The 26,445-nt window shown below is 45.6% G+C and overlaps 2 protein-coding genes and 6 non-coding genes across 11 annotated transcripts in view; 7 read left to right on the top strand and 1 right to left on the bottom strand.

Moving 5' to 3' along the window:
- Positions 1–109: 109 nt before the first annotated feature.
- On the top strand, positions 110–18,990 carry skic3 (SKI3 subunit of superkiller complex). Of its 4 annotated transcripts, none has more exons than XM_030357679.1 (41): positions 110–206; positions 639–739; positions 925–1,068; positions 1,393–1,484; positions 1,716–1,791; positions 1,982–2,128; positions 2,504–2,602; positions 3,504–3,612; positions 3,795–3,935; positions 4,082–4,180; positions 4,472–4,596; positions 4,895–4,981; positions 5,152–5,255; positions 5,375–5,501; positions 6,317–6,496; positions 6,630–6,754; positions 6,851–7,101; positions 7,290–7,392; positions 7,538–7,720; positions 8,081–8,228; positions 8,367–8,445; positions 8,550–8,611; positions 8,704–8,760; positions 8,856–8,924; positions 9,196–9,270; positions 9,548–9,689; positions 10,146–10,239; positions 10,481–10,558; positions 10,760–10,884; positions 11,003–11,126; positions 11,456–11,680; positions 11,800–11,872; positions 12,356–12,409; positions 12,774–12,885; positions 13,226–13,354; positions 13,476–13,600; positions 14,827–14,991; positions 16,155–16,307; positions 17,057–17,187; positions 18,271–18,403; positions 18,725–18,990. In XM_030357679.1, the coding sequence occupies exons 2-41, from the start codon at positions 650–652 to the stop codon at positions 18,803–18,805; spliced, it is 4,716 nt and encodes a 1,571-aa protein (XP_030213539.1). In that variant the 5' UTR covers positions 110–206; positions 639–649; the 3' UTR covers positions 18,806–18,990. The 4 variants fall into 4 exon arrangements, with proteins under 4 accessions (XP_030213539.1, XP_030213542.1, XP_030213540.1 ...); XM_030357680.1 differs by having other exon boundaries at positions 146–265; XM_030357681.1 differs by having other exon boundaries at positions 147–248.
- A 401-nt stretch (positions 18,991–19,391) lies between these two features.
- trnai-aau (transfer RNA isoleucine (anticodon AAU)) lies at positions 19,392–19,465 on the top strand. The gene has a single exon. It is a non-coding gene; the product is annotated as a tRNA-Ile (tRNA).
- A 110-nt stretch (positions 19,466–19,575) lies between these two features.
- Positions 19,576–19,649, top strand: trnai-aau (transfer RNA isoleucine (anticodon AAU)). The gene has a single exon. It is a non-coding gene; the product is annotated as a tRNA-Ile (tRNA).
- Positions 19,650–21,101: 1,452 nt separating this feature from the next.
- Positions 21,102–21,175, top strand: trnai-aau (transfer RNA isoleucine (anticodon AAU)). Its single transcript has one exon. It is a non-coding gene; the product is annotated as a tRNA-Ile (tRNA).
- A 148-nt stretch (positions 21,176–21,323) lies between these two features.
- trnaf-gaa (transfer RNA phenylalanine (anticodon GAA)) lies at positions 21,324–21,396 on the top strand. The gene has a single exon. It is a non-coding gene; the product is annotated as a tRNA-Phe (tRNA).
- Positions 21,397–24,385: 2,989 nt separating this feature from the next.
- Positions 24,386–26,445, bottom strand: part of fam81b (family with sequence similarity 81 member B) — a 36,422-nt gene continuing 34,362 nt past the window's right edge. Inside the window, exons 7-8 of the mRNA XM_030359776.1 lie at positions 25,514–25,724; positions 24,386–24,590 (exon numbers count right to left, since the gene is read on the bottom strand). Of these exons, the coding sequence (XP_030215636.1) occupies positions 24,475–24,590; positions 25,514–25,724 (327 nt within the window). The 3' untranslated portion in view covers positions 24,386–24,474. The remainder of the gene's footprint in view (positions 24,591–25,513; positions 25,725–26,445) is intronic.
- trnai-aau (transfer RNA isoleucine (anticodon AAU)) lies at positions 24,934–25,007 on the top strand. Its single transcript has one exon. It is a non-coding gene; the product is annotated as a tRNA-Ile (tRNA).
- trnai-aau (transfer RNA isoleucine (anticodon AAU)) lies at positions 25,148–25,221 on the top strand. Its single transcript has one exon. It is a non-coding gene; the product is annotated as a tRNA-Ile (tRNA).

Here is a 26,445-nt window from a genome sequence, read left to right as displayed (position 1 = left end):
AACTTTTATTACCAATTCTAATGGAAAGCAAAAGTATAGTACTGTCCAGTAAATGCAGTGAATAGCAACATCATGCTTTTACTTTGAAAGTCCCGACTATTTACTTCCTGTCGTTGAACGCGGAGAAGTAGCCACCACAGCAGAACATCACTGCTCTATTCTGCACTACAGCTCCCACCGATGGTTTACAGTGCAGAGCCAAACAGGTCGACTAACTAGCGGTCTACACTCAAATATATAAGTCTAAGGTCTCAGTTATTTAAAGGTTTGAATGCGTTGGTTATGTATTTACTTTGAATAAATAGTCATAGATACATTTGAACTAGCTTCTAAGGCTAACTAGTAACTCGGTATAGAGAGTTGCTCAGCTGCGATTTCCTTGACACAATGACAGGACATTATAGATAGACATAATAGTATCAAAGCAAATGTGATATTTGATTTATCTTTTTTTTTTTTATCTTGCTTGCAATTCAAATGTATGCCTCTGTTTCTTTAGAACAATGTGTTGTCACCTGTTTTGAATGAAAACGAAACCATCGCTTTTAAGGCTCAATTCAGATTCAGCTATGTTTCGTCATGTTTACACAGTGAAGTGTGTGTTCATATTGTCCTGCGATTGTCATCTATCCCTGTAGATCACTCAGGGATGTCTACTAAAGAAGTGAAAGCTGCACTGAAAAGTGCCAGAGAGGCTATTAAAAACAAAGAATTCAAAGAGGCTTTAAAGCATTGCAAGGTAAGGAAAGTGCCCGACATGTCTTACTGGATAATGTACCCCATAAAACATTGAAGTATTAACAACTTTTACAGATTTATAAACAGCTTGCGTGACATTGACATGTTTTGTTTGTTTATTGGTTCTCCTGCTAACACTACTGTTTTTAACTCCTGTTTTCTCCCTCTCCCATTTGATTTGTTTAGGCTGTTTTGAAACTTGAAAAGGAGAACTATAATGCCTGGGTGTTTATCGGCCTGGCAGCCAGTGAGCTGGAGCAACCGGACCAGGCGCAGACGGCGTATAAAAAGGCCCTGGAGCTCGAACCTGAGCAGCTACTTGCATGGCAGGTAAAGTAGGAAAAATAATGTTTATTCTTAAAGGTTATGCTCTTATCTTTGCCAAATCTCTTTCGTCCCAAATTAACTAAGTTTGCTAAGACAATGTTGCATGTCAACACTTGTTCTGTTTTTTTTAAATGCTGAATATGTTCACATTTATTCCTTTGATACTTCTAGATAAAATACTCCAGATAAAATCCAGATAAAATACTCAAACAGATTGCCTTTTAAATTACAGTTTTAATCTGGTCTCCTGGTCCTTCAAAACATCACTTGAGGTTCGGCCTTGTGATGTGACCAAAACAAGCCTTGGAAATGCTTTTTGTGTTTCAGGGCTTAGCTAATTTGTATGAGAAGACCGATCAGTGGGATTTCAAAGCTGAGCTGCCTGATGTCTACCAGAAGCTGGTGGAGCTGTATGCGAGGTGGGCCCCGATTATGAGGAAAGCCTTCCTCAGAACCCTTCCCCGCTCGACCAAACGCACCTTGGACCTCACCATTTCACTGCTTTTCTCCTGGTTTATTTGGCTGTTCAAATGTTTCTTCTTGTTTCTATTTTTCTATTTGCTTTGGCTGCACGATTAATTAACAATAAGTATTTAGTGATGTGATACACCTGGCATATTGTTGCCGATCCTCATTCTTTCCATTCACAGCACGGACAAAACTAAATGTTATGAGGTGATCAAGAAATTAACTGAAAGCTATCGGTCGGACAAGGAACATTTAAAGGTACGCTACTCATGAAACGCCTGTTCAACTCCAAACAACCAATGATAAAGATTGTTAAATGACGGAGTGTGTGTGTGTGTGTGTGTGTGTGTGTGTGTGTGTGTGTGTGTGTGTGTGTGTGTGTGTGTGTGTGTGTGTGTGTGTGTGTGTGTGTGTGTGTGTGTGTGTGTGTGTGTGTGTGTGTGTTCAGTTGGCAAAGCTGTGGTTGCAGTTCCTCGAGCTGAAGGAGAAAGACGCTATAGAGAAGGCTGACCTGCTGCAGCTGTGGCAGCAGATGATCAAGGAGCTGTCGGGCTTTGTTGAGACACATCAGACAGACAACGAAACGCAACAGCATGTACGATATCCCCCATATTCAGCTTCACAATCCCTCAATATGTGGTTATTATTAACATGCGATTTGATTAAACAATTCATTATGTTCATGATATGTCTGTTGTGAAAATCCCCATCTCCTTTAGAATAATGAAGACACACGTTAGATAATATGCTATCTGAACTGATATTAATTTTGATCCAAATTAATGAGCACTCAATAACTGTACTGATATCAATTTTGATCCAAATGAATGAGCACTCAATATTGTCAGGAGACCAGAGCGGTTATCAAGTGCCCTCATAAGTGAGGCCATTGCACTCAATTGTTGAATCGCATGAGGCATGCTCCTTATAGTTGTCATTGATTACCATTGACTGTCATCCCTGAATCCAGTTGGTCAACGCTTTTGAGAAGGCCATGGTGCTCACCTGTCCGGCCCCCGGAGAGGAACACAGGAAGCTCTCGGCTGACTACATCAGGTGTCTCTCTAAGGTAAGACTGTCCCGTAATAGTCTCTGATGCGGTTCGGTGATTTAAATATTTTAAAACCTCTTCTCAAAACATTGCGGTTTAAAGATAAGCCGTATTTTTTATTATAGTTAAGCAACTGCGCATCTTATAGCGTCTTTTTCAAATGTGCCGTTTGCCGCCACGCTCTCCTCTGCCACAGGGGGGAGCAATGGTCCCCAAATAAAGATCTTTCCCTAGTCATGTTTCATAGATAGTGAACCCATTAACCAATCCATTATAAGGCTACTGGGCATGTTTGAGTAATAGACTAGCGATGAATTATGACCTTCATAAGCTTGTTGCTTAAACTTTTTGTTAGTGGGCAAGGCCAGGCCCCTAAGCCGATGGAAATAATTAAATCATTGTTATTATTATTGGCATTATTATCTCCGGCCTCAAACGGAGTGATTTTGACAAGCAGTTTCATCAGGAGAAAGAGTTAGGTTGCCAGCCAGCTTGAGAGCAGCGATGGCATCATGTTTCATGTATGTTCTTCCTATTATGCATGTAGGCGGCGGGCTGGTGGATTATGGAAAAAATCATAATCACGATTATTTTGGTCAATATTGAAATCACGATTATTTAAACGATTATTTTTGAGTTTGAAAACATGATGTTTTTATTCAGCATGTCTCTCCCAAAAAACACGTAATTAAGAAAAAAGTGATTTTTATTGAGGATTTAAAGTCAGCCAAATCAAATTCAACTCATGTTAAAGTTCATTCATTAATTCAGCCTTTAGTGTCCCGACACTTGCAACAAAGGTGCGTCCAAGAATAATAACAATAACAATAATTAAGGAATAAGTGTAAGTGTAAAAGGAGAGTTTAGGGCCCTCTCAGGCCAGAAACAATATTTCTGTGTTTGTCGTGATGCTCTGCAGCTTCCACAAGCGGAGGCCAAGATGAAAGAGGCCTGCAAGTCCATGCTGTCCCTCTACCCCAGTAAGAGTTACCCCTTGGAGGTCCTGTGCTTGCACCACCTCAAAACAGGTAACCACTCTATCACGCTCTTTCAGAACCTCAATGTGACGAGGAACCTCACATTGAGGTTCAAGATGCAGTTTTTCTCTTTGCAGGAATTGTTTGTTGTGTTATCGTTGACGTCTAACAGCAGTTAGTCGGTTAACGTTGAAATGTCGTATGAATGTCTCCCTTTTTGTTTTTATTTCTAGATGTCCAGACAGAGGAAGCTGGCAGCTGTTTCTCTCAGCTCCTGGAAATGTCCCCAAACAATGGTCTGGCCCACGTTGGTATGGGCACCAAATTGCTGCAGGAAGGCAAATATCTAGAGGCCATCAGGAGCCTGGCACAAGGTGAGCTCCCATGTCGAACCGACAAAACGTATTTGTTCACAAGCTATTTACCATTGCATTTATAGTCAATCGCACAGGGCTAGTTTACTACCACACCCTGCGTTTTGAATGCTGGGTAACTGATTCCCAGGCCTCTGTTCACTCAGGCTTGAAGCAAACAGGCTCCACTACCGGATGGTGTAGTCTGGCCCAGGCCCAGCTCAAGCTGCACCGATACAGTGACAGCGCGTTGTCCTGCTCCCAAGGTAAAGCACGCCTGGGTCTCTAGAACTGATCTAGGACAAGAAGCAAAACATGAGTTGATTGGTTTTTGAACCGACACAGTTATGATCACAGTACTGATGTACAAGTAACAAGCTGTTAGATCTGGCTTTTATCATGGAAGTCTTTGATCCAAGATCAGAGAACTGATGCAGTGTGTGTGTGTGTGTGTGTGTGTGTGTGTGTGTGTGTGTGTGTGTGTGTGTGTGTGTGTGTGTGTGTGTGTGTGTGTGTGTGTGTGTGTGTGTGTGTGTGTGTGTGTGTTGGGGCTTCAGGTCTGACCCTGTGTGTATCTGGAGATGAGGATGTGAAGATAAAGCTGCTGAGGATGAGGCTGGAGACCTTAGTCCGGAGTGGGGACGCCCAGGCTGCAGACCAGGCCCTGGAGACCATGAAGCAGGTCAGACCTTCAGGGCTTGGACATCACAAGAATCAATACTTGCCGCTTATTTGTCGATCCATATTTGTCACAGAAACGTGTAGCAATGAATCTTGGTCAATTATTTCACTCTCCTTTTTGTTTCTAATATCCTAGATTGTGGAAATAGACAGCAGGTTGAGATACACTTCTCTTATATGTTCAATTGTGTTCCATCTATTTTGATATAAGGCATTAGATATTGTTTAGTGCACTGCTTGAATCTTACAATCAGGCCAATTGTTATTTTATTAAATATGCTTTCAACTTTTCGTTTCAGATCCCTGGTGCTGAAAATGACACAGTCCTGAAAGCTTTTAAGGGGAGAGCGTATCTGAACAAAGGGCAGGCTGAACAAGCTCTACAGGTAATGATTCCTTGTGGTCCAATTGGTCTAAGATCACTTATCCATATCCTTTGAAGAACATGCGTTTGTTGCAATAGCTTCAGAAACGCACGTTATGCAAGACCTGAAATGGCTAAAAAAATCGACTTTGGCATTAATAAAGATTCAGTATTTCTCTGGCTCGTCCACAGGTGTCCTCTGAGCTGCTGGACTCCATGCCAGACCTAGTCCAGGGGCTGGTACTGAGAGGCCTGGGGCAGGCCGCCCAGGGACAGCTCCAACTGTCAGAGCAGAGGTGGGCCGGCCTGGGTGTTCTTAGTGCTTCAGTGTGAATCACCTGTGTTATCCACAGCTGGTTGTACCGTGTGATTCAATAGGCCGGTGTCCTGGTGAAAACTCTCTCTCCTGCTGTAGTTTCCTACAGGCTGCAGCCCAGGGCCCCGACGTCGGGGAGAGCTATTTCCTGTTGGGAAAGCTCTACTGGGACATGGGAGAGGAGAGCCGTCGGGACCGAAGCAAGGCCCACACACATCTGCTTAAGGTTGGCACTGCGGCACTGCTAGGTCAGGGTCAAGGGTAGGGCTGCTCGATTAGGGGAAAAATCTTAATCACCTTTATTTGTGGTCAATATTGAAATCAGGATTATTCAAACGATTATTTTTGAGTTTGAAAAACATGTTGTATTTATTCAGCATGTTTCTCAGATTTTCTTTTTGTAAAATTATGCCTTAAAGAAATACAGAAAATGGTCAAAAAGAAAATGTTCCAATCTAAAGTGATATACAGATACGTATCCAGCTGTTCTTCCCTTTCTAGAAAAGATTTTAAAAAAAAACTTGATGTTAATTTTGTGATCGTTCAACGCTAAAATCGCAATGGCGATCAAAATTCGATTAATCACCCAGCCAAGGCAATCAAGCCAGTCAAGGGCCACCTTCTTCTTCTATTATATAGTTATTTGCTTTTTTTGAGAACTCAACTAAAGGCAAGATCTGCGATTTCAAGCAAGAAAAATACACTCTCCCTACTCTCTCCAAACCCCGCCCACCCTCAAAAAGCGAGCCCCGCTTTTACATTTATTTTCCACTGCTGCGGAGCACTAATGTTTAACCTAGAGCTCTGTTGGCCTTAAATTAGCGTCTTCCTGAAATAATCTGTTTGAGAGAACATTTCAAGCAAAATTGTTTTTCTTTTGGTTCCTTTTTAAAATATGAATCCACGAGGAGCATTGGGAGTCACATAAAACAAATAACTTCAGGGTTTGCTTCAAAATATCCATGTCACTTTGTTTCTACTGTGTTTTGGTTTTGGTTATCAAGATGCACGTTGAGAAGCCGCTGTCAATGTGTTCCTCAGGCCGCAAAGCTGGACCCGAACCTGGGCTGCGTGTACCGCCACCTGGGCCACTACTACCGGCAGGTGGTCCAGGACGCCAGCCGCGCCCGCGGCTGCTACAAGAAGGCCTTTGAGCTGGACGCCAGCGATGAGGAGTCTGGGGCCGCCTTGGTGGACCTCAGCATGGAGCAGGGAGACATGGTGAGCTCCCTACAGAGAGGCCCCCCCTCCCCCTAAATCCACACGCATGGCTGATGACTGTCTACGGTCAGGATTATGGATGAGCAGCATCGGTTCAGCTGTCACTCATTCCCTCTCGGTCTCCGCGGTGCAGGACACCGCTCTGGCCGTGCTTCAGGCGGTGATCGACGACTCCACGCCTGGGTCGGCCAAGTGGGCTTGGATGAGACGAGGCCTGTATCACCTGAAGGTCGGACAGCAGCCCCAGGCTATAGCAGAGTACGTCATTCACCCCCAACCCCTCTTTCCTGTGACATTTCTGGCTCGAGATCCAGTCCTTTATTTTTCAATTTTTCAATTATTTTTTCTCCTCAGCCTTCAGTCGGCTCTGAGGGCCGACCCGGAGGACTGGGTGTGCTGGGAGTGTCTGGGCGAGGCCTACCTGAACCGCCGGAGCTTCACGGCCGCCCTGAAGGCCTTCGGCAAGGCCCACGCACTGCAGCCCTCCTCCATCTACAGCGTCTACCAGACGGCCTCCATCAAGCAGACCCTGGGCAAGTTTCAGGAGGCCGCCGCAGAGTACCGGCAGATCACTGCCCGCGAGGACTACGTCCCCGCCCTGAAAGGTACCGTGTGTGTGTGTGTGTGTGTGTGTGTGTGTGTGTGTGTGTGTGTGTGTGTGTGTGTGTGTGTGTGTGTGCGCGTGCATGTCTTGGGATAGCTTTTGGTTTTTACAGTTTGTTGGGGGCATTCCGCCTTACTCCACCTTAATATATGATATTATTTTGGCGTACTGTAACTGTTTATTCTCCAGGTCTGGGAGAGTGTCTGCTGTCCCTGGCCAAAGGTTTATTGGAAGACTACCGAGACGGAAGCGCCATAGACCTCATTCAACAGGCCATCAAAAGCCACTTCAGGTAATGGGTTGAACTGGGCTCAAGAACTGGCTCCAAAAGGTGTTCTCAGGCCATGGCGTCCCAGCATCAGAGTGGAGGACGAGATGTTCCAGACGGTCATGTTCCGTCCATCCTCCAACCCTGTCCTCTTCCCTCCTCCCTTCAGGGCGGTGGAGCTCCGTCCAGACCTGTCCTGCTTGTGGAAGCTGCTGGGAGACGCCTGCACCACAGTCAGTGCCGTGTCTCCCAACAGAGCCCGTGTTCTGATGCCAGGCCCGCTGGCTGGTTTGGAGCCCTCCAGCCAGAACCACCTGCTCAACCAGGCCCAGACCCTCAAAGTGGGAGAGCGGTACGACCAGCCTTATGGCCCTCTTAAGAGCTGATCAGGGTTCACCGTTCACGCAGCGTGAACCATTATGGTTCTGCGCCGGTTTTAGTAAGCGGACCAATCACAGCCCTTGCTGCTGCGTCACCTCGACGGAAGGTTACAATTTTTGGGAGGCGCACGTCAGGCCCTTGCGGTGGACACAAGGAGGGTCCGCAAGGACTTAAGGGGTCCATAACCCCCTTGCGTTGCATAAATGTGGGAGCATAATCAGCCCTTTAATGACCACCCCTTTTAAATGGAAAAACAGATGGTTTGCATAACATTTGGTGGATTTCATCAATGCCTCACCCCCTCCTTGGCTCCCTTTACCGTGCTCTTCAGGTGCTACGGCCGCGCTCTGAAGCTGATGCCCGAGGCCCCCAGCCTGTGGTACGACCTGGGACTCAATTATCATCGTCAAGCCAGTCTCCCCTGCCTTGCAGATGGGGACAACAGCAGCCAGCCCCTGCTCCTAGAGAAGGCCCAGCAGGTACCGGCCCTCCCCTTAAGTCTAGACATGAAAAGCTCAATATCCACAAGGTTTAGATATGGGCATCTGTGTTAGTGGGAACATTTTCATGTCTGTTTGGCTTTACTTTTTTTTTTTCTTTTTTTTTTTTTTTTAAAGTGTGTAAAAAAGGCAATCATGATGGACAGTGGGAACTATAGCTACTGGAATGCACTGGGAGTGATCGCGATGAGCAAAGGTAAACAAAGGCTTCACATAAATGCTGTACATCATCATCGTCATCATCATCATCGTCTTCAAGCCGAGGTCTGGGTTTAAATTTTTATATATTTGTTTTACCAGGTCTTGAGAACTTTGCCCTGGCTCAACACAGCTTCATAAAATCCGTTGGAGTTGAACCTAATGTGAGTAAATTATTCTATGCATTCATGTGGAATGATTATTTCCAGCAATGTATTTATAGATTTTCTTCTTTACTTTTTCCCCTGTTGAATAGAACGTAACAGCCTGGACCAATCTTGGCACACTGTATTTGAAGAAGGAAAATTTAGAGGTAATTATTGTATATTTTAACAAAGAGAACAATAGTAACCATTGCCTGGGGACCCAAATACGACCCAACGGATAACTTCTCTTCTCGTTCCCCAGCTGTCACATGAGGCCTTCAAAGTAGCGCAGTCGTTGGAGCCGCTGTATGTGAACTGCTGGATTGGACAGGTATTGGAATCACACACATATCAACGTTATCATTTAATCTATCAGACGCCCGAGCATTTGCCTTGATTCAGGGGTTACTCTGTGGCTTAGATGGAGCCCCAGAGTAACCCCTGAATCAAGGCAAATGCTCGGGCATGAATATTCCTTTTAGCCAACAAGGTTAGATTCCAACCTGTGGTCCCAATGCTACATCATTCCCTCTCAGTCAGAGAGGACAGAAGCCATTCAGAATGTTTCTTTAATTCTGTACCTTTTGGTTCATTCCTGCCAGGCTCTGATAGCAGAGGCAGTGGGGAGCTACGATACGATGGACCTCTTCAGGCACACCACGGAACTCAGCACTCACGTGAGCTTACGTTTCGACTCGCACTTTACTGGTGGCCATCTTGTGGTCAAGGGGAGAATAACATGCTTCAGGGGCTGCCCTTTAAAAAATAATGAATGGGATAACTTTGAATCAGTGGTATGTAATTGTATTAATATTTATATACTTATTCTCCTGACACAGAATAGCACAACACAGATGTACCACACAGGATCCAGGGCCAGCCAAACATATTGGTACAACTGTATTGTGAGCTTCTACTTCTCTTTTCCATGACGGTTTCTCTTTGCCTCCCCAGACGGAGGGGGTGAAGGGCTACGCCTTCTGGGTGTGCTCCACCCTGCTGGATAAGAGCAACCGGGACTCTGAGCTGTACCGCTACAACATCGTCCAGATGAACGCCGTGTCCGCCGCTCAGACGGCGCTCAGCAAGTACACAGGTACGCACTGCAACAGGTACACTGGTACACTGGTACACTGGTACACTGGTACACAGTTACGCACTGCAACAGGTGCTCAGGCCTGGGTATACTGGCACCCAGGTACACTGGTGCCCGGGTTCTCGTTAACATAGGGAATCGGGACCAGCGTTGTTTCCCGGGATCCACCAGTGTGGCAGTGGAACCGTTCAAGTCTGCGCTGAGCAACTTTTTCACTGCAGTCATCAGTTTAGTGCAGCAATCGAATTATGCCTGGCGACAGACCAAGTGATATAAATTCCAAGTTATAGGTACTCTGGTTGATTCAGTGGAGGCTGGATGGGCTCAGCTTGTTAAGAGTCATTTAGGAGTAAAGTAATGACTGCAGTGGAACAAATCGGCACATCACCTTGAGGATCGTTATTTCGTTGAGGGTTGACGGCTGCCGTTGGTTGTGACTCGGTGTCATTCACCCAGAGAGGATCCAGACTGACCCTGATGCCCTGATCATGCTGGGTTTCCTCAACGAACACCTGCAGCTGAAGACACAGGCACTGCAGGCCTACCAGAGGTAACACTGCTTTCTCCCACTTATGTATGGTGTATGTGTGCAGTTCAAGTCCAAAAGGCTGCTTCACTTCTGCAAGTCTGTGTCATTTCTTTCATCTACCCTTGGCATTATGTCACTTTGGGCAAATAAGAATAACATGTATGTGGTACTTTAATCTAGCCATGTCAGCCTGTTCTTGAGGTATTTTGTGCGATCCTTGTGTAGCTGTATAATGTGTTGTTGTTGTTGTGTTAAACCTCAGGGCCGTGGAGCTCCTCCAGTCGGGGCCTCCTACAGACGAGCTGGCCTTCGCTCTGGGCAGCCTCGGTCGCGCGTTGTGGTAACTCACCGTTCAACCAACCAGTCTATTGACAGCTTGTACTTGAGTTGCTAAGATGCAAAAGCAGTCAACGTACCTCACAGAGACACGCATTTCAGTTATTTTCATAAATTGATGCACTTCCAAACGGCGGTGGTTCTGTATGGATGACAGTGGTTTCTAACGGTACTGTCCGGTCCAACCCCCCCCCGCCCCCCCCAGCTCCTCAGGGCAGTGGGAGGAGGCGGTGCGCGTCTACTCCTCCACCCCTCTGCAGGAGCTCCAGGACCTGGCGGGGCTGGCTCTGGCCCACTGCAGGGCAGGACACATACCAGAGAGCATCAACGGTGAGACGCTGCCACACCAAAGGCACTCGGTTACTGTCTGGAGGCTGTTGCACAGTTTCTCATTGTATCCAATGTGTGTGTGTGTGTGTGTGTGTGCGTGTGTGTGCGCGCTCCTTAGCCTACGAGCGTGCCCTGGCCATCGCTTCCAGTGAGAAGGAGAAGGCCTACATCCTGACCGCCCTGGCCCTGCTTCAGCACCGGCTGGGCGGCCTGGACTCCGCCAAGACGCTGCTCTTCAAATGGTCAGTGGTCTGCCGCTCTGGTGCGCCCACCCCGCTGAGCTACAAAGGAGGCGTGCTCTGCAGCGGGCTTCCAATGCTTATTTTTTTTATCCTCACGGCTGCTAAACATAGTAAGAGTAAGCCTTGCCTGAATGTCGTCTTGAACTGGCAGATGTGATGTTTCAACAAGGTTAATAAGAGTCTGTTTTATCTTTTCCAGTAGTGCTTACTGTGTGTGTGTGCGTGTGCGCGTGCGTGTGCGCGTGCGCGTGTGGCTGAAGGTGAGGTGTGTTGGTGTCCTTAATCAAGCCGTAGCCATGGGTCCTAACCCCTCCCTCCCTCCGCCCCAGCTCAATGCTGAAGGAGCCCATCCCGGAGTCCCTGCTGTGTCTGTGTGCGCTGGGCCTGGACCACGGCGACGCCACGCTGGCCGCTGCCGCCCTCACGGAGCTGCTGAAGCAGGGCACGGCCACCGGGGGCGCCGTGGAGCAGCGCTGCCTGCTCACCTGCGCCCTGCTGGCTCTGCAGGGCAACTACAGCGGCGTGCAGCGGGAGGCGTCCCGGGCAGTGCACAGGTGGAGCGTCCGGTTGTACTAGTTAGCTGTTTAGTTACTGGGATATAGCTTATCCTAACTCATCACATTGTTATGCTAATTAAATGCAATTATTTAGTGTTTGTTTTTCATTATCACAGCAATCCCGGAAACCCTTCACTCTGGGCTCTACTGTCCAGACTGGTCCCACAGTACTGCCCAAAGAAAGCAAATGTAAGCATGCACGCACACACATGCGTACACAGACACACACGCGTGCATGCACGCACACACACTTGTAGTAGCGCTAATGGAAAACATATTCTATAATTATATTTAGGTCACCCAAATCCTATCATTAATAATAATAGTGTGTGTGCATATATATATATATATATATATATATATATATATATATATATTTGTGCTGTCAGTTTAACGCTTTATTAACGGCATTATTAACGCCGCAAACACACACCAATTTAAACGGCGGTCATTTTCTTTTTCGCACCATTAACGCTTTTTTGGCTTGGCAAACGTTGCCCGTTTTTTCACCTGCTGTCTAGCAACAACTAGTCACGTTAGAAAAACTACAACAAGCACGCGGCGCAAACTTGTTGGGGCAAGCAAGGAAGCATCTCCCCAGTGCATTAGAAACGGGTATGGGCCTGGCTTCTGTCGGTTGTGATCCAGGTCATGTTCTGTTGTGTTCCCTAGGGTGGCGCAGTGGCCGGCCATGTCGCCTGTCTCGCCAGCATGACACAAGGAAAGGTACGTGCTGTGTACGGACTTTACAAGGGTTATATTCAATCAATGAAATTGTATTTGTATAGCCCTTAATCACCGTTACAGTCTCAAAAGGCTTGACAGGTCATAGTTTGATGACACCCCCCTTCCCTAGCCCCCAGAGGGTAAAAGTAAACTCCCTCATTAGCACAGAGATATTCTTGAGAAGGAACGCAGAGTGGAGGATCTCTCCTTCAACATTTTAAATTATTTAGTTAAGAAATATAGATTTTCTATGATGATCTGGTGCTGGCCGGGTTCTTCATTAGTTCCTTGCTGATATTTGTTCATGTTTTATTCAGTCTTGCAAACCTCCATTTGAGCTTGCAATTATCCTGTGTGCCTGTAGAGGGCGCTGTTGTACAGTGGCGTGAACCAGCTGGCAGGCGGCAGACACTCTGGAGAAGACAGGCATAGAAATGCCCTGAAGACCATGCAGAGAGCAGTGCTGCTCTGTCCTGGTACACACACACACACACACACACACACACACACACACACACACACACACACACACACACACACACACACACACACACACACACACACACACACACACACACACACACACACACACACACACACACACACACACAAGAAAACAATATCCTGCCCCACTGCCTTTGTCTCTAAATGCTAAAGCTGCGTCTGTGTGTTTACTGGACCGATTGCTCTCCGCTCATGTGAATACTTGGTTCATATCCGCTCACATCCCCTTCCTCCTATCCCTCCGCTCCCCCCCTCTCTCTCTCTCCCCGTCGTGTCGGGACTTCTCTCCATCTCGTCTCCGTTGTGCACCAGACGATCCGGCCGCATGGGCCAGCCTCATGGCCGCCTGCCACACGGAGAACGCCGCCCGTTTCCTCTCCCAGAACGCCACCCGCACCGAGGGGCTGGAGCCCACGCTCATGGCGGTGGTCTCCGAGAAAGGTGAGCCACGCAGGCCCCTTTGGTTCTCTGCTGCTCAGGCCGCTGCTCGGGTTACTTGGTGTTTGCTGTCAGCCACTGTTGATGGCTTCCCCCCCTGCTGTTTGTGTGCTGTGTTTCCCAGTGCGCTGCGTGGAGGAGATAGAGCGGCCCCTGGCGCAGGCTTTGGAGGCCTGGGTGCTGCAGCAGGCTCTCGCTGGCCTCACACTTGGGGGGAGGCTGGATGAGGCAGAGGCCCTCTGCGCACAGGTAGGTCAACACAGACACACAGTCGACACAGACACACAAACACTAGACACACACACACAGACACAAGACGGACAGACAAGCAGACAGAGAGGCTGGATCTGGCTCGGAAACACTTCATGTACCCTCCGTTTTGATTTGGGTGCTGAAGTGTATCCAGCAAGTCAAGCTGCCCCACTTGTCAATTAGGTTAAGTAGCTCATGAATTTTAGATTTTATATTCACTCATCTTCGTACCTCCCTCCCTCCCTCCCTTCCTTACTTCCTTCCTTAATGTAATAATAATAATAATAATAATAATAATAATAATAATAATAATAATAATAAATTAAATTTATGTAGCGAAAATATATCAGTAAATCAGAAAGTAAATCAGTGACATTGGAACTGTAACCTTACTGAGATTCCCTTAAAGACTGCAGATATACCATAACCTAGCAAAGTTCATCGATGCGCCGAGACCTCCGCTGGCTCCCTGTAGTAGCTCGCATCAGATTCAAGCTAATGGAACCGGCTTACAAGGAGGTGGAACTGCCCCTTCCTACCCCCAGGCGTTGGTCAGACCACACACCCCAGCTCGAGCACCCCACGCTCCACTCCCTCAGCTGGATGACTGGCACAGCCATCGCTCAGAGCAAGCAAAGACTGCAGTCCCAACTCTTCTGTTTTGGCACCACAATGGTGGAACGAGCTCAGACATCAGTACTGCAGAGTCGCTCACCAGCTTCTGCAAGAGACTCAAAACTCACTTGTTCAGACTTCACCTGAACTCAGTATAGCCTTCCTCCCTGACACTGCTGAAAACACCCCTCTTATGCACTTATTGTATGTTTGGACGTCCAGGCACTTAACGTGCCCATTTATTGTATGTTGTACGTTATGGAACTTTAAAACGGCACTTAGCATTGTTTAGCATCTTATCCTAGCTATTTTTGCTATATATGGGGAATAGGTAATTAACCTTATAACCTAGCAATTGTAAGTGCTTGGGACTTAGTTCTATGAACATCCTTACTGTCCCAGCGATATATTGTGTTAGTCTTTCTTCTGACAAAGTTACTTATTGGCGCTCTGGATAAAAGTGTCTGCGTAATGCCCTGAATATCAATGTTAATGTAATATAAAGTATAATGAATTGAACGGCTATGGATCAGAAAAAAACAAAACCAGATTACCCTTTTATGTCCTTGAATTATTAATTTCCGTTTGTTGACACTCTCTTTCATCAGGTGCTGAGCGTCTCTCCGGAGCACCCTGCCATTGTGCTGTCCCTGAGGCGGGTGCAGTGCCAGCGCCTCCTGCTGGCCGGGGCGGGTACCGTGCTGCCGGACGCCGTGCTGGAGCAGCTCAGCAGCAGCGTCATGGTTAACCCCACCAACCTCGGGGCTTGGCATGTAAGCGGCTCGTCCTTGGTTTCCAAACGCACCGAGTGCTGTCATTAGCATGGCGCTCCCGCAGGTCGGCTGCTTTATGAATATTTTAGGCCGTTTGTTGCTTTCAAAAGGATCTGAATACCCTCCGCCCACACGCTCGCTACCTACGCAAACCGGCAGGGATCCAATGAGCCTATTCCACGCCCATTGTGTAGCCCTTTAATGTACCCCAAGTACTAGTTTAATGCTCCACTTAAAAGGTGCATCATAATGGGATTCCTCATCATGGCATACATTGCAAAGAACCTAAAAAAAAGTATAGACAATCTAATTGAATCACATAACAAAATTGCATTACTATCTTGTAGTGGTACGCAATATAATAATGGTATTTTGGCAATTTTTCAAAACTTTATTTCAATGCCAGAGAGTGCATTCATTAAAAGAAGAAAGGTTGGATATGTTTTTAATGTTTTTCTTGGTGATCTAGCTATGTAAAGTAATATAACTGAATTAATGAGTGGTTGGATACCCTAAGCCATTATAATAAAGAGAAACTACGTAATGTTGGATTCAGACCTTTGCATCCTCACTGTATAGGGGAAAGCAACGGCGCACACACTTCCACAAAGGCTTGCCATCTTTATCCTTCTCTGCCAAGATGACTTTGGCTATTAGTACCGCGGACACCGTCCACCGCTGATAGACTGGACTAGTGAAATACTTTCAGTTCCTGATCGAAGGGCTGTAATCAGCAGGGAGGTTTTTTCGACGTTTTTTATGTCTGCGGTGTAGTGATAAGATGAATGCCTGAAGTAACTGCTACTGAGTGGCTGTCTCTGTCCGCGTCATTCCTTGTATACAGTCTCTTTTCCACCCCTCTTATGTCCCCCTGGCCTTTGTAATCCTAGCTTTTTATTGTTGCCTCTCTTCTCATCACTGTTTATCTCTGCTGCTGCTGCTGCCCTCTTCCCTCCTGCTTATCACACTGTGTTTTTGTATCTCTCTCTCACTCTGTTTCTCTCACTCTGTGTCTCTCTCTGTTTGTCTCTCTCTCTTGTAATCCTCATGTTTTGTCCTTGCCTCTCTTCTCATCACTGTTTATCTCTCTGTCTCTCTGTCTCACTCTATCTCTCTGTCTCTCTGTCTCTGTCTCACTGTCTCTCGGTCTCTCCCTCTACCAGTGGCTGGCCGAGCTGTACCGTAGCCAGGGCCTGCTGATCCAGGCCGTGATGGCCTACAGACAGAGCCTGCAGCTCGCCTCCCAGCTGTGCCTGCCCAGTGCACAGATAGCCAGCCTGCTGGGCTTGGCCCTGCTGGCCCTGGGGCCGTGCATGGTGAGTGTCCATGTGGAACGGTAAATGAGCTCGTATCATCGTCCTCATCGTTGCAATCCCACAAGTACATATTTAATTAGATCTGAGTTATCACATTAGCCCCCGAAGTCTAAAAGCCGAGCAAGAACGCTGAAGTTTTGTACTAGTCTCACGATCCGGGGGATTATTCATGCGTTTATTTTGCAGAGGAGGGGACTGCAATGATATAACTAGTGGGATAGTTTTGGGATGGGGCAGTATAGGGCCGGAGGTCTCTTGTGCCCTCATCAAGTCACGTTGGCAGGAACAGGTTAGCAGGCTGGCTGGAGGGTAGCTGGCTTCACAGTCAGATATGATAACGTTGGGTCATCATCAGCCGAGGTCAACTGGAAGCAGCCAAGCCAGCAAAGGAGGGCAAAGTCTTTGTTTTTCCCTTTTTGTCAGGAGCTCTGAGCATTTGGGGACCTCTGCATGGTTCATTTCAGAACATTTGGATGCATGCCGTCGGTGGTTAAATCCTTTAATGCTGCTTTTCTGCTGCCTATCCTCTTTGAACAGACAATCAGAATGGAGTGTTGTGAATCTCTCGACTGTGAAATTAGTTGCCGTTTGGGATGTTTACCATGAATTAACAATGTGGTTTCTATAGTAATTTAACTACTTTGCAAAGCTGATATTACATTACTTTGCCCTTTTTATATCTGGAATCGTAAATCTAAAATTAGTTTAAAGGTTTTTTTTTCTTTCCATCTATGCGTGTTCCCTCTAAGGCTGGTGTCCATGGCAACGAGTGGAATGAGCTTGTTCTGGAAGCCACTTCGGAGGCTCTGAAGCTGGCTTCCTCCTCCATGGCGCTTCTCTTGCAGGCACTTCTTCAGTTTGCTACCAAGATGGGGGCTAGGTTGGTGCCTCTGCTATCCTGCTTCAAACACCATGGCTGGATCCCTTTCCCGTCTCTGTTGTTTGAAGCAGCAATCCTCAATAGAGCAATCCTCAAGTCACTACGCAAATATCAGAAGCAATATAAAAACGGATGTGGTGTCTCAATAGAGGTTTACACATGCTGAATATCTGGGTTGGGAGAGCGTTAGACTTAAGATCTAAAGGTCACTGGTTAGTTCCCGGGGTCCTTTAGCAATACTATCTTTTGCACGGCTAAAAATAGAAACCATGTGGGCTTGTAACATAGACTTCATAAAATAGGGCCATAGGCTTTCAGTGTCTCACACAGTTTTTCGCAAAAAGATTGAATTTACATGTGTGTCATTTGGCAGTTTCCTTATCAGTTACATGACATTGAGCATAAGATCCATTTATACTAATAAGATGCTAAATTCTTAAGAAGAACTATTTTAAGTATTTAAACATTTTTCCAAATTTGGGTCATACTAAGGCACCAGGTTCGATAAAGGTTACCCATTTGGGTTTGGGCAGTGGCCGTTTAGCTCAGTTGGTTAGTGCTAATAACGCGAAGGTCGCGGGTTCGATACCCGTAATGGCCATGTGCTTTTGTACTTCAAGGGTAACTACCTTACCGTGTGAAACGCAGTGTTGGTCAGTCAAGAAGTCGATCTCGAGAACCTTTTGACAGTGTAAAGTCTGTGTTCTCCTCTTGATCTGTCACGTGGCGGTTAAAAAATACATTTAAATAAATTACTAAAGAAGAACAAGATCAACCATAATCGATAAAAAAACGAATTCAGAAATGCACTTCATTCAGGTAGAAAAACCCGTCTCGGCTGGACGAACCCCTCGCTTATATCACGTTAGTTTGGCGGAGGTGACGTTGTTTTTGCCCTGGCCGTGTAACGTAAGCTAGCACTGCATCGTCGTGGCATCGTCGACTAAAAGCATGCATTGGTAACGCAGTCCAGGAACGAAACTCCCCACCAGCCCTTTTAATCCTGGGATCACACCTGAAGCTGTCAGTCTTTGGGAACCCGGGATCATGTCTCACTCCTGTCCCCCCGTCCCCCGCACGCAGGGAGACCAGGCGCCAGCTGGAGAGACTGGCCTACCCTCCCTGTCCGGGGGAGCAGGCGGGCAGCGTGGTGCAGGTGGCCCGCTGGTACCTCCTCAAACACCTCCACGCCAAGAACGACCAGGAGCTGATGGACGTGAGTGAGGCCACCCGCGGGGAAGCAGCAAGATCATTCTACAAAGTCGTTTTATTTTTTTAAATACTTGAGACTTTTCTTTATTTTCTTTTGAATTGTGTGCTTTGCTAATCTATGCGTTCTGGCACAAAACACAGAGATAAGGTGGTGTTTGCCTATAAGTAGTAAATAAAAGATGGCACAGGTTATGACTTGCTCAAATTATGAATCTCTTGCTTGCTAGCAGTAGCAGTAGTGGTAGCAGAAGTGATAGAAGTGATGATGATGATTTGTGTTAAGTGTGTACCTGCTCAATAATTACTTTCTTGTCTTCTTGAACAGACTCTTCTGGAACATGCCAAAGGGAGCGGAGACCAGAGATTGCTCACTTTGTATTCACATCTCACCTCCTCATCTTCCTAAGCCTTCCCCAGAGATATATCCTGCATTAGAATAGTCTCATGTCCTCAGAGCTGTGTTTAGCCCAGGATCTTGGTTTTATAGCGTCCAGACTCCAGGGTAATAACTACGGTAGCAGGCACCTGGCTTACCTCCATGACTCATTCCCACCGCTCAGACTGCAATAAACAATGTCTCTCTGAATCACAGAAGTTCTCTTGAAGTTATTTCTTGAATGCATTACTATTAAATGAAAGTGTTATATTAAAATGGAAGAAAAAAGGTAGGTGATTATTTGGTATCACATTCACGTAAATTATTAATCCTTGTATTGAGCTTTGAACCAAACGAATGTCGTGGTAACGGAGATTGAAGAGACCCAGTATTTCTCCTTCCTTTGGGTCTATCCTACAAGTATTGGCAGCTTTACAATAAACATTCAACATTAGGGATTGGGATTCTGCTGCATTCATCCTTCTGCATTCTTGTCATAGTTTGGTCGTTATTCATTTTTGCTTTACCTAATTAATAGATCATTTCATTTATATTGTACTCTTGTGGGTATTCCCATATTATGAACAAATAACGGCCGTTTAAAATTATTGTTACGGGCCGTTTAGCTCAGTTGGTTAGAGCGTCGTGCTAATAACGCGAAGGTCGCGGGTTCGATACCCGTAATGGCCATGTACTTTTTGTAGCGCATAACTTTAAGGGTAACCTTATCACAGTGCGTAATGTATTCTGTAAATCAAAGTGGCGCTTTATTTAGCGTGTTATCCTCGCAGTGAGCAACTGGCCGTTTAGCTCAGTTGGTTAGAGCGTCGTGCTAATAACGCGAAGGTCGCGGGTTCGATACCCGTAATGGCCATGTGCTTTTTATAGCACAAGGCGACCGTGACGATCGTGACCGATCGTCTCCATGGTGACGGCGCTCCTCTGAGTGCGACGTCGCGGAACTCCCCATAGTCAAGTTGCGTCTTTTATGTTTTTCTCGCTTTTTAGGGCCGACTATGGCAATCAAACTGTCCCTAAACATCACATACGACCGGGCGAACTTACCGATACGGAGAGAGCGCAGTAATTCTGGCCTGTTTGACCCGAGTACGTTGAGCGATTACCCGGAGCTACTCATCGCATCGCCATGCCAACCACCGGCAGGCAGCTCTCCCACCCAACTGCCCGTAGCGGAGACGCGGTAGATGGGGAGGAGTGCAGCGAAGGCTCGGGCGTTTGGCCAGCATAGGAAGGAAGGATATCCACGCAGAAGGACTTCCGGGATTGCACCTTGTTTTGTTTCTGCGAGACATGGCTGGGGAAAAGTCACCTGACGAGGCTGCGACACTGAACGGATATACGGTCTTCAGGGGGGACCGGTGTCTGGTTTATGCACAAATGGCGAATAAAAACCTTTGAACCTTTACTACGCCTTCGGAGCTCTCCGTCGGGAAGTCGGATACGCAATGCATTCGTCACCCGAACGTTCTTATATGCTGACTACTAACCATGTAAATAGTGTGGTAAAAAAACTTCCAAAGCTTTTCAAATCTTATTTGGTGTTTTATTGGTCTTTAATGTGCAAAGTAAACAAGGTACAAAATAAATAAGGTGCAAACTGATTCTGCAAAGGATTTTGTTAGAGGACCAATCACAGCCCTTGCCGTCTCCGTTGCGTCGACGGATAGTTATAAAATATTGGATGCGCACGTACAGCTACGGAGGGGGCTGAGGGCTCACTCAACATTGTCAACAATATTTACAGCTCCCCCTCCTACGTAGGAAGGGGGCACATTTGAATATTACCTCCCACTTCCCCACTCCCCTCCAATCAGAGCATGGCTAAGATTTTGTGGACCAGCGGACGAGCAGCTCCGGCGGGGAGAACTCGGCTCTAGCGCTGGAGTTGCCACCTAGCTTAGGCGCCAGTTCAGCTCCCAGAGTACACTGCCGGACTTTGGCCGGATGCCTTCGACGGCGGCCGGCAGCTCCGGTTGCGGGGAGTTCGGAGGCAGTCCGGCAGCTCAGCTCACGGAGTACATTATTTTCTTCTCCATGTCGCGGTTCATGGACTTCAGAGAGTCAATGCCAAAGTTCCTTCCCCCCCAATCCCTCTCAACCATGGCCGAGATATCCCCCACTACGAGTCTTTACTTATGGACGTCTTTATTATTCATAATATCATCCGATGCGCACATAGCTTTTGGCTATGATAGATTAAATAAGGCTTTTAAGCGCTACCTTTTCGGCGTATGTAATGTTGCACTTGTGAATAAATGTGGCCCATGGAGGTTTTAATAGCGTGTCATGCTTTTTTTGAAGCACGGGCCGTTTAGCTCAGTTGGTTAGAGCGTCGTGCTAATAACGCGAAGGTCGCGGGTTCGATACCCGTAATGGCCATGTCTTTTTTTTTTGTGTGAAGAACAAAGTAACAAGCTCCCTGCGCTGCGAACAAAGTGTGATATTTTTTTTAATGTCCCATTAAGCAAGTAGAAAAAGCATACGCCATTAAGGAAAATTATGTGTTTACTTAGGGTAATTGTTATATGCCGAAATAGCTCAGTTGGGAGAGCGTTAGACTGAAGATCTAAATGTCCCTGGTTCGATCCCGGGTTTCGGCAGATACTTTTCTTCACGTCCAACAATAACCACCTTGTTACGCCTTATTTCCACCGGGGCCGTAACCATCCCCAACGGGGTCGCTGCGGAGCGTCCCAGGAGGGGCGCATCGCGCCGCAGCGCTATTATTCCGTAGCACTTCTATTTTTGACGCGAGCCGTTGCTGAACAGCATTAATTTCAACAGAGCAGATCGAGCCGGGCAGGAAGTGAAAAAGTAAAAGCCATAGAGTATCCGGTCAATTTTCTAAATAAAATAATACTGCTCATATAGCCTATCACCACTTCACATCAACATTACGTCATGACCGGTGGCACCAGGTCAGCAGTCAATCAATCAAAGGTGCTCAGAGGGTCGGCAACATGGACGAGAGACTGATACCGTGTTCCAATATCCATACAATCCGTACTTACTAGGCTAAGTTTGAGTACGTAGGGCGTTCCAATTCAGATGGGGCAAAAATGAGTGTACTGATGGTGTACTCAAAACGCACACAAATCGCGAAGTGTGGATCGATCAAGCCCCCAGGAACAGTGCATACTTCCGCAATCCATCAGTGCTCAGCGGCCAAACCTGGTATTGCAACTGTTCAAGCGGACTGTGGACGGGTCCCTCGATTCATAGAGCCCAGAAGTAAGGGGTCAGAACAGTCTCATAAATAATGAATGCACTGAGAAGGATTCACAAATGTATTTTGTGATTTATATATAAATTACTCTCTTCTCACAAACACATTTCAATGCACACATAAATGGATATTGGTACCTATAAATGTAAAATAAATCCATAAACAAAAATAAGTTTCACAAACACATTTCAGATCCACACACAAATGTGCCTTGTTTTAAATAAATGTAATATAAATCCATAAATATATTAATTATATTAATATATATTAATTAAAAAATATATAGGGAGGCATCTGATTGGCAACAGAGAGTTCCTTGTTGAAAAAAATGCATTTGTGAATCTAGCGACGTCAGGAGAGTCTCAAAAATCCACATATAAATACAGACCAGTGATGCAAAAAAAACACACAAATGCAAATAAGTTCACAAATGAAAAAAGTATTGTAAATTCAAGTTTAACATTTTGTATATAAATGTAACAACATCCAAATACATTTTGATTAGAATTGCAAATATTTTTTTAATTAATATATTTATGGATTTATATTACATTTATTTAAAACAAGGTACATTTGTGTGTGGATCAGAAATGTGTTTGTGCAATTTATTTTTGTTTATGGATTTATACATACCAATATCCATTTATGTTGCATTGAAATGTATTTGTGAGAAGAGAGTAATTTAATATAAATCACAAAATACATTTGTGAATCCATCTCTGTGCATTCATTATTAATGAGGCTGTTCTGACCCCACACAGAAGTAGATATCTCCGTTCACTCCAGTACAAGTGGGGAACAGGAATGTGTCTCTGCAAAAAATGAGTGGATATCAATCAAAGGCTCATAATTATGTTTATGCCATACTGAAAAATATTAAGTTTTCTCTTTTCAAAACGCCGCCTCAAGCGTTTTATTAGCCGTTTTATGTTATTATTTTTTGCTGGAGAAGGAGGGGTGGGCAACTGAAAGGAGTCGTAGTGAAACAAATGTTGTTTCGGCCCGGCATTCGAGAGGGCCTGGTGCAGACTCATTACTGTACGTTGATATTACTCCGCCGAACCGGAAAGGTGGGCTGTTTACGTTGGTTTGAAGTCTTGTACCGTGAGCACCTCGGATTAGGGAAAATCACATAGAAAATCACTGAAAATGGATTATGAAAGGTGGCTTCTGGAGGACGCACTCGATTTTGAGTTTGACGGCAGAGGATATCGTTTTGAACCAGAATTCACCCAAGAGGAGCTACGTGAGATGGAGGCTAGGGCTACGGAGGCGCCTGAAGCTCCGGTTGAAGCGGTCCCCAGGATCACGGGAAATTGGTGGTGTGCCAGTGCCTGTGGGAAGTGCAGGCAGATGCCGACGGAAGTCGAAAGTAGGTGCTGCACGGAGTGGGACTTTGTGCGGAAGTTTATATGCGGTTGTGAGGTATCTGAAAAAATAGTTCCAATTAGCAACTAACACGGATCATGGAAACCATATATTGCGACGATAATCTTCTTTTTTAACTTCACGAATGCCACTAACCACTCGGTTACTTGCACATTTTAGAAAACGAACGTTTAGGGTTGCTGGGTTGACAGGTTTGTGTATGCAGAGTCAGACAGACAACCATTGTGAAGCAGGCAGGAGCGATTCAAAATGAGCCAAATACCCGAGAAAGGACTAATAGTTAAAATTTCGGTGTCGCCCACTCTATTTCATCCTAAACAAACCAGAAAGGGGGCTCAATTATCAAAATACCGGAATTGTCCTTTAACTTCTCGTGTCCGAGGTTTTTCCTTTATGACGTTGATGGTTTAAAGGCACTGTGGTGACTTTTTTTTATTTTTATCACTTGAAGTGTTTTAGTGATAAAGTGATTTTTAGGCTGGTTCAGCTGCTGCTCAATGACTCTCACGTTCCTCTGCTTGCGATCATTGCGATTCACCCTTTATTGATCAATTTATTCAAAAGATCCAAAGACAAAGAGCGGGTGCATTACGGTATCATTTTTTATAATATTGTTAATAGCCTAATAAACATTTCAGGTTTATGCAGGGCAGCCGTTCCGCGGCGCTTACGTCCCCGGTGGAAATCAGGCGTTATAGTGGAAGGCATTATAATATAGCTACTATTTATATAAGATCAATTGACTGTTTAACCACAATTCTGAAAACCTTAACAGCAGGTCATTGACATACTGAACCTTGGGAAAATCACAAGATCGCCAGGAAGTAGCCTATTACTTTTAAACTACTTTTATTCCAGAAAAACCTTTGAGATAGCCAACCATTATCTATTCCCAAAAGGTTCTGAACTCAATTCTGAAGTGTTATAAAACAGAACATAAAATGCTTGAAGATGGAAGGCGATAAAGTCATTAATACAATTATTATATTATACACTTTATTTTACAGGCCCAAAAGTATTGTTCTCTGCCGGGTGAATTACATTTTAAATTGAGTTCGCTCCCCTATTCCCCTTCCTGTGGCCGTCTCATGACGGGATTAGTTGATTCTCTGCTGTGGCGGGACTTGGAGTCCCCAATCTGCTTCAGAAACTCAATGGCGTCGTGGACATACTTGAACCCTGGCCAATTAATAGGGGAGCAAAAACAGAGGTCAACAAAGATAGACAATGAACTTCTACATTAATTCCAATTTGTGCTGTCTTCAATTCATATGGGAACAGTCTGTCAGAGCTTGCACTGGTATTGGAAAGGTTGTGTTAAACATGTAAATGCCCTCAGTTGATTTCACCTAACTCCAGCCCTCCCCGTTCGGTAATTAACGCGTTCATGTTTTTGCAATTCTCCTTTCAAACCCTCTCCTCTATTAAGTTGCCGAACTTCAATGTGTGCTACATACCGTATCATATATAAAATGTAAGCCTACTTTACCTTTTTCTTTAAGCGACTCAGTACGTGCAACATGGCCGTTTAGCTCAGTTGGTTAGAGCGTCGTGCTAATAACGCGAAGGTCGCGGGTTCGATACCCGTAATGGCCATTACTATTTTTTTTTAGCACATCCCTTAAAGATTAAGGGCAACATTTCCACCGTGTGTAACGTAGTGTTGATCGGCCAAATAAGTCGAGCTCGGCAACTTTGACCGTTTATGAACTGTATTATACTCATGTTTACCATGTGGCCGTTTAGCTCAGTTGGTTAGAGCGTCGTGCTAATAACGCGAAGGTCGCGGGTTCGATACCCGTAATGGCCATATACATTTTTAGCACATCACACAAAATTTGCGTCACTTAGTGTTGATCAATCAAAGACTGGGGCTCGGTCTTTGATTAAAATAATTATCTTCTGTTTGAAATTCTCTCTCTCTCTCTCTCTCTCTCTCTCTCTCTCTCTCTCTCTCTCTCTCTCTCTCTCTCTCTCTCTCTCTCTCTCTCTCTCTCTCTCTCTCTCTCTCTCTCTCTCTCTCTCTCTCTCTCTCTCTCTCTCTCTCTCTCTCTCTCTCTCTCTCTCTCTCTCTCTCTCTCGCCAACATGAAGGTCTTCTACCCTTGTGGGTCTCCAGTTTGAGCTGCTGCAGCTCCTCCTGTAGGCTGCCCTCAAGCGATTTCATCCTTCGCTGGAGGATCAGTTTAGATTCTGGGTTCTTCTGCTGGTCTCTCTGTCTTTGGTGGAGGATCCGTCCCTGTTGGACCTCCAAGCTATCCAGCCTGGCCTCCAGAACACGCATGTGCTCCTTAGACCTGGACTCTGCGTCTAGCTGAGGAACACAGAACGATGATATAGGACAGGCCTTTGGACCATGACTCTGCGATTACTCTAAACTGCTCAACAGTACACTTGTCTCTCAGAGTACCATGTAGTGCCACTTCATATGAATTTGAAAACCAATCAAATACGATTCCGCTGGATTCACAGCGCCAAAATATGTTCTAAGCTACAAACACTACACACACACACACACCAGAGATGGAAATTAACTTTTTTGCCCACCAGCCACTGTGGCAGGTAGATTTAAAAATCTACCAGCCACTCATCTTTTTTACCAGCCACTTTTTATACGCTATATATTTTTTAATATATGCGTACATTTTAAACAATATAATAGTAACAATAGATAAGAAAAGTGTTTTTCATACACATCAGTTGGTGTTACGATGACAAGTTTGGGGATAATTCATCTATACAAAGTATTTTCATTAAAAAACGAATTGACATATTAATAATAAAACAACATGCATGGCTACACCATCATAAGTCAATAGGAACATTTGATTTTTTGTATTTACATGTGACTGCATACAAATGTGTCCACACAGACATGGTAACTAACGTATGATAGTAAGCATTATATGCCCTTAACACTAATATTCAGAAGAAAATATGTGTGGCATTCAGTCCAATGCTGAAAATATATCTGTGGCATTCAGTAGGCCAATGCTGTGGTAAAGTGTGTAAAGTATGACCAAGTGTTTCTTTCT

This window comes from Gadus morhua, chromosome 6, assembly GCF_902167405.1.
Source record: "Gadus morhua chromosome 6, gadMor3.0, whole genome shotgun sequence".
Classification (NCBI taxonomy): domain Eukaryota; kingdom Metazoa; phylum Chordata; class Actinopteri; order Gadiformes; family Gadidae; genus Gadus; species Gadus morhua.
The sequence above is the reverse complement of the archived record's forward strand: the minus strand, read 5'-3'. Positions and strand labels throughout refer to the sequence as shown.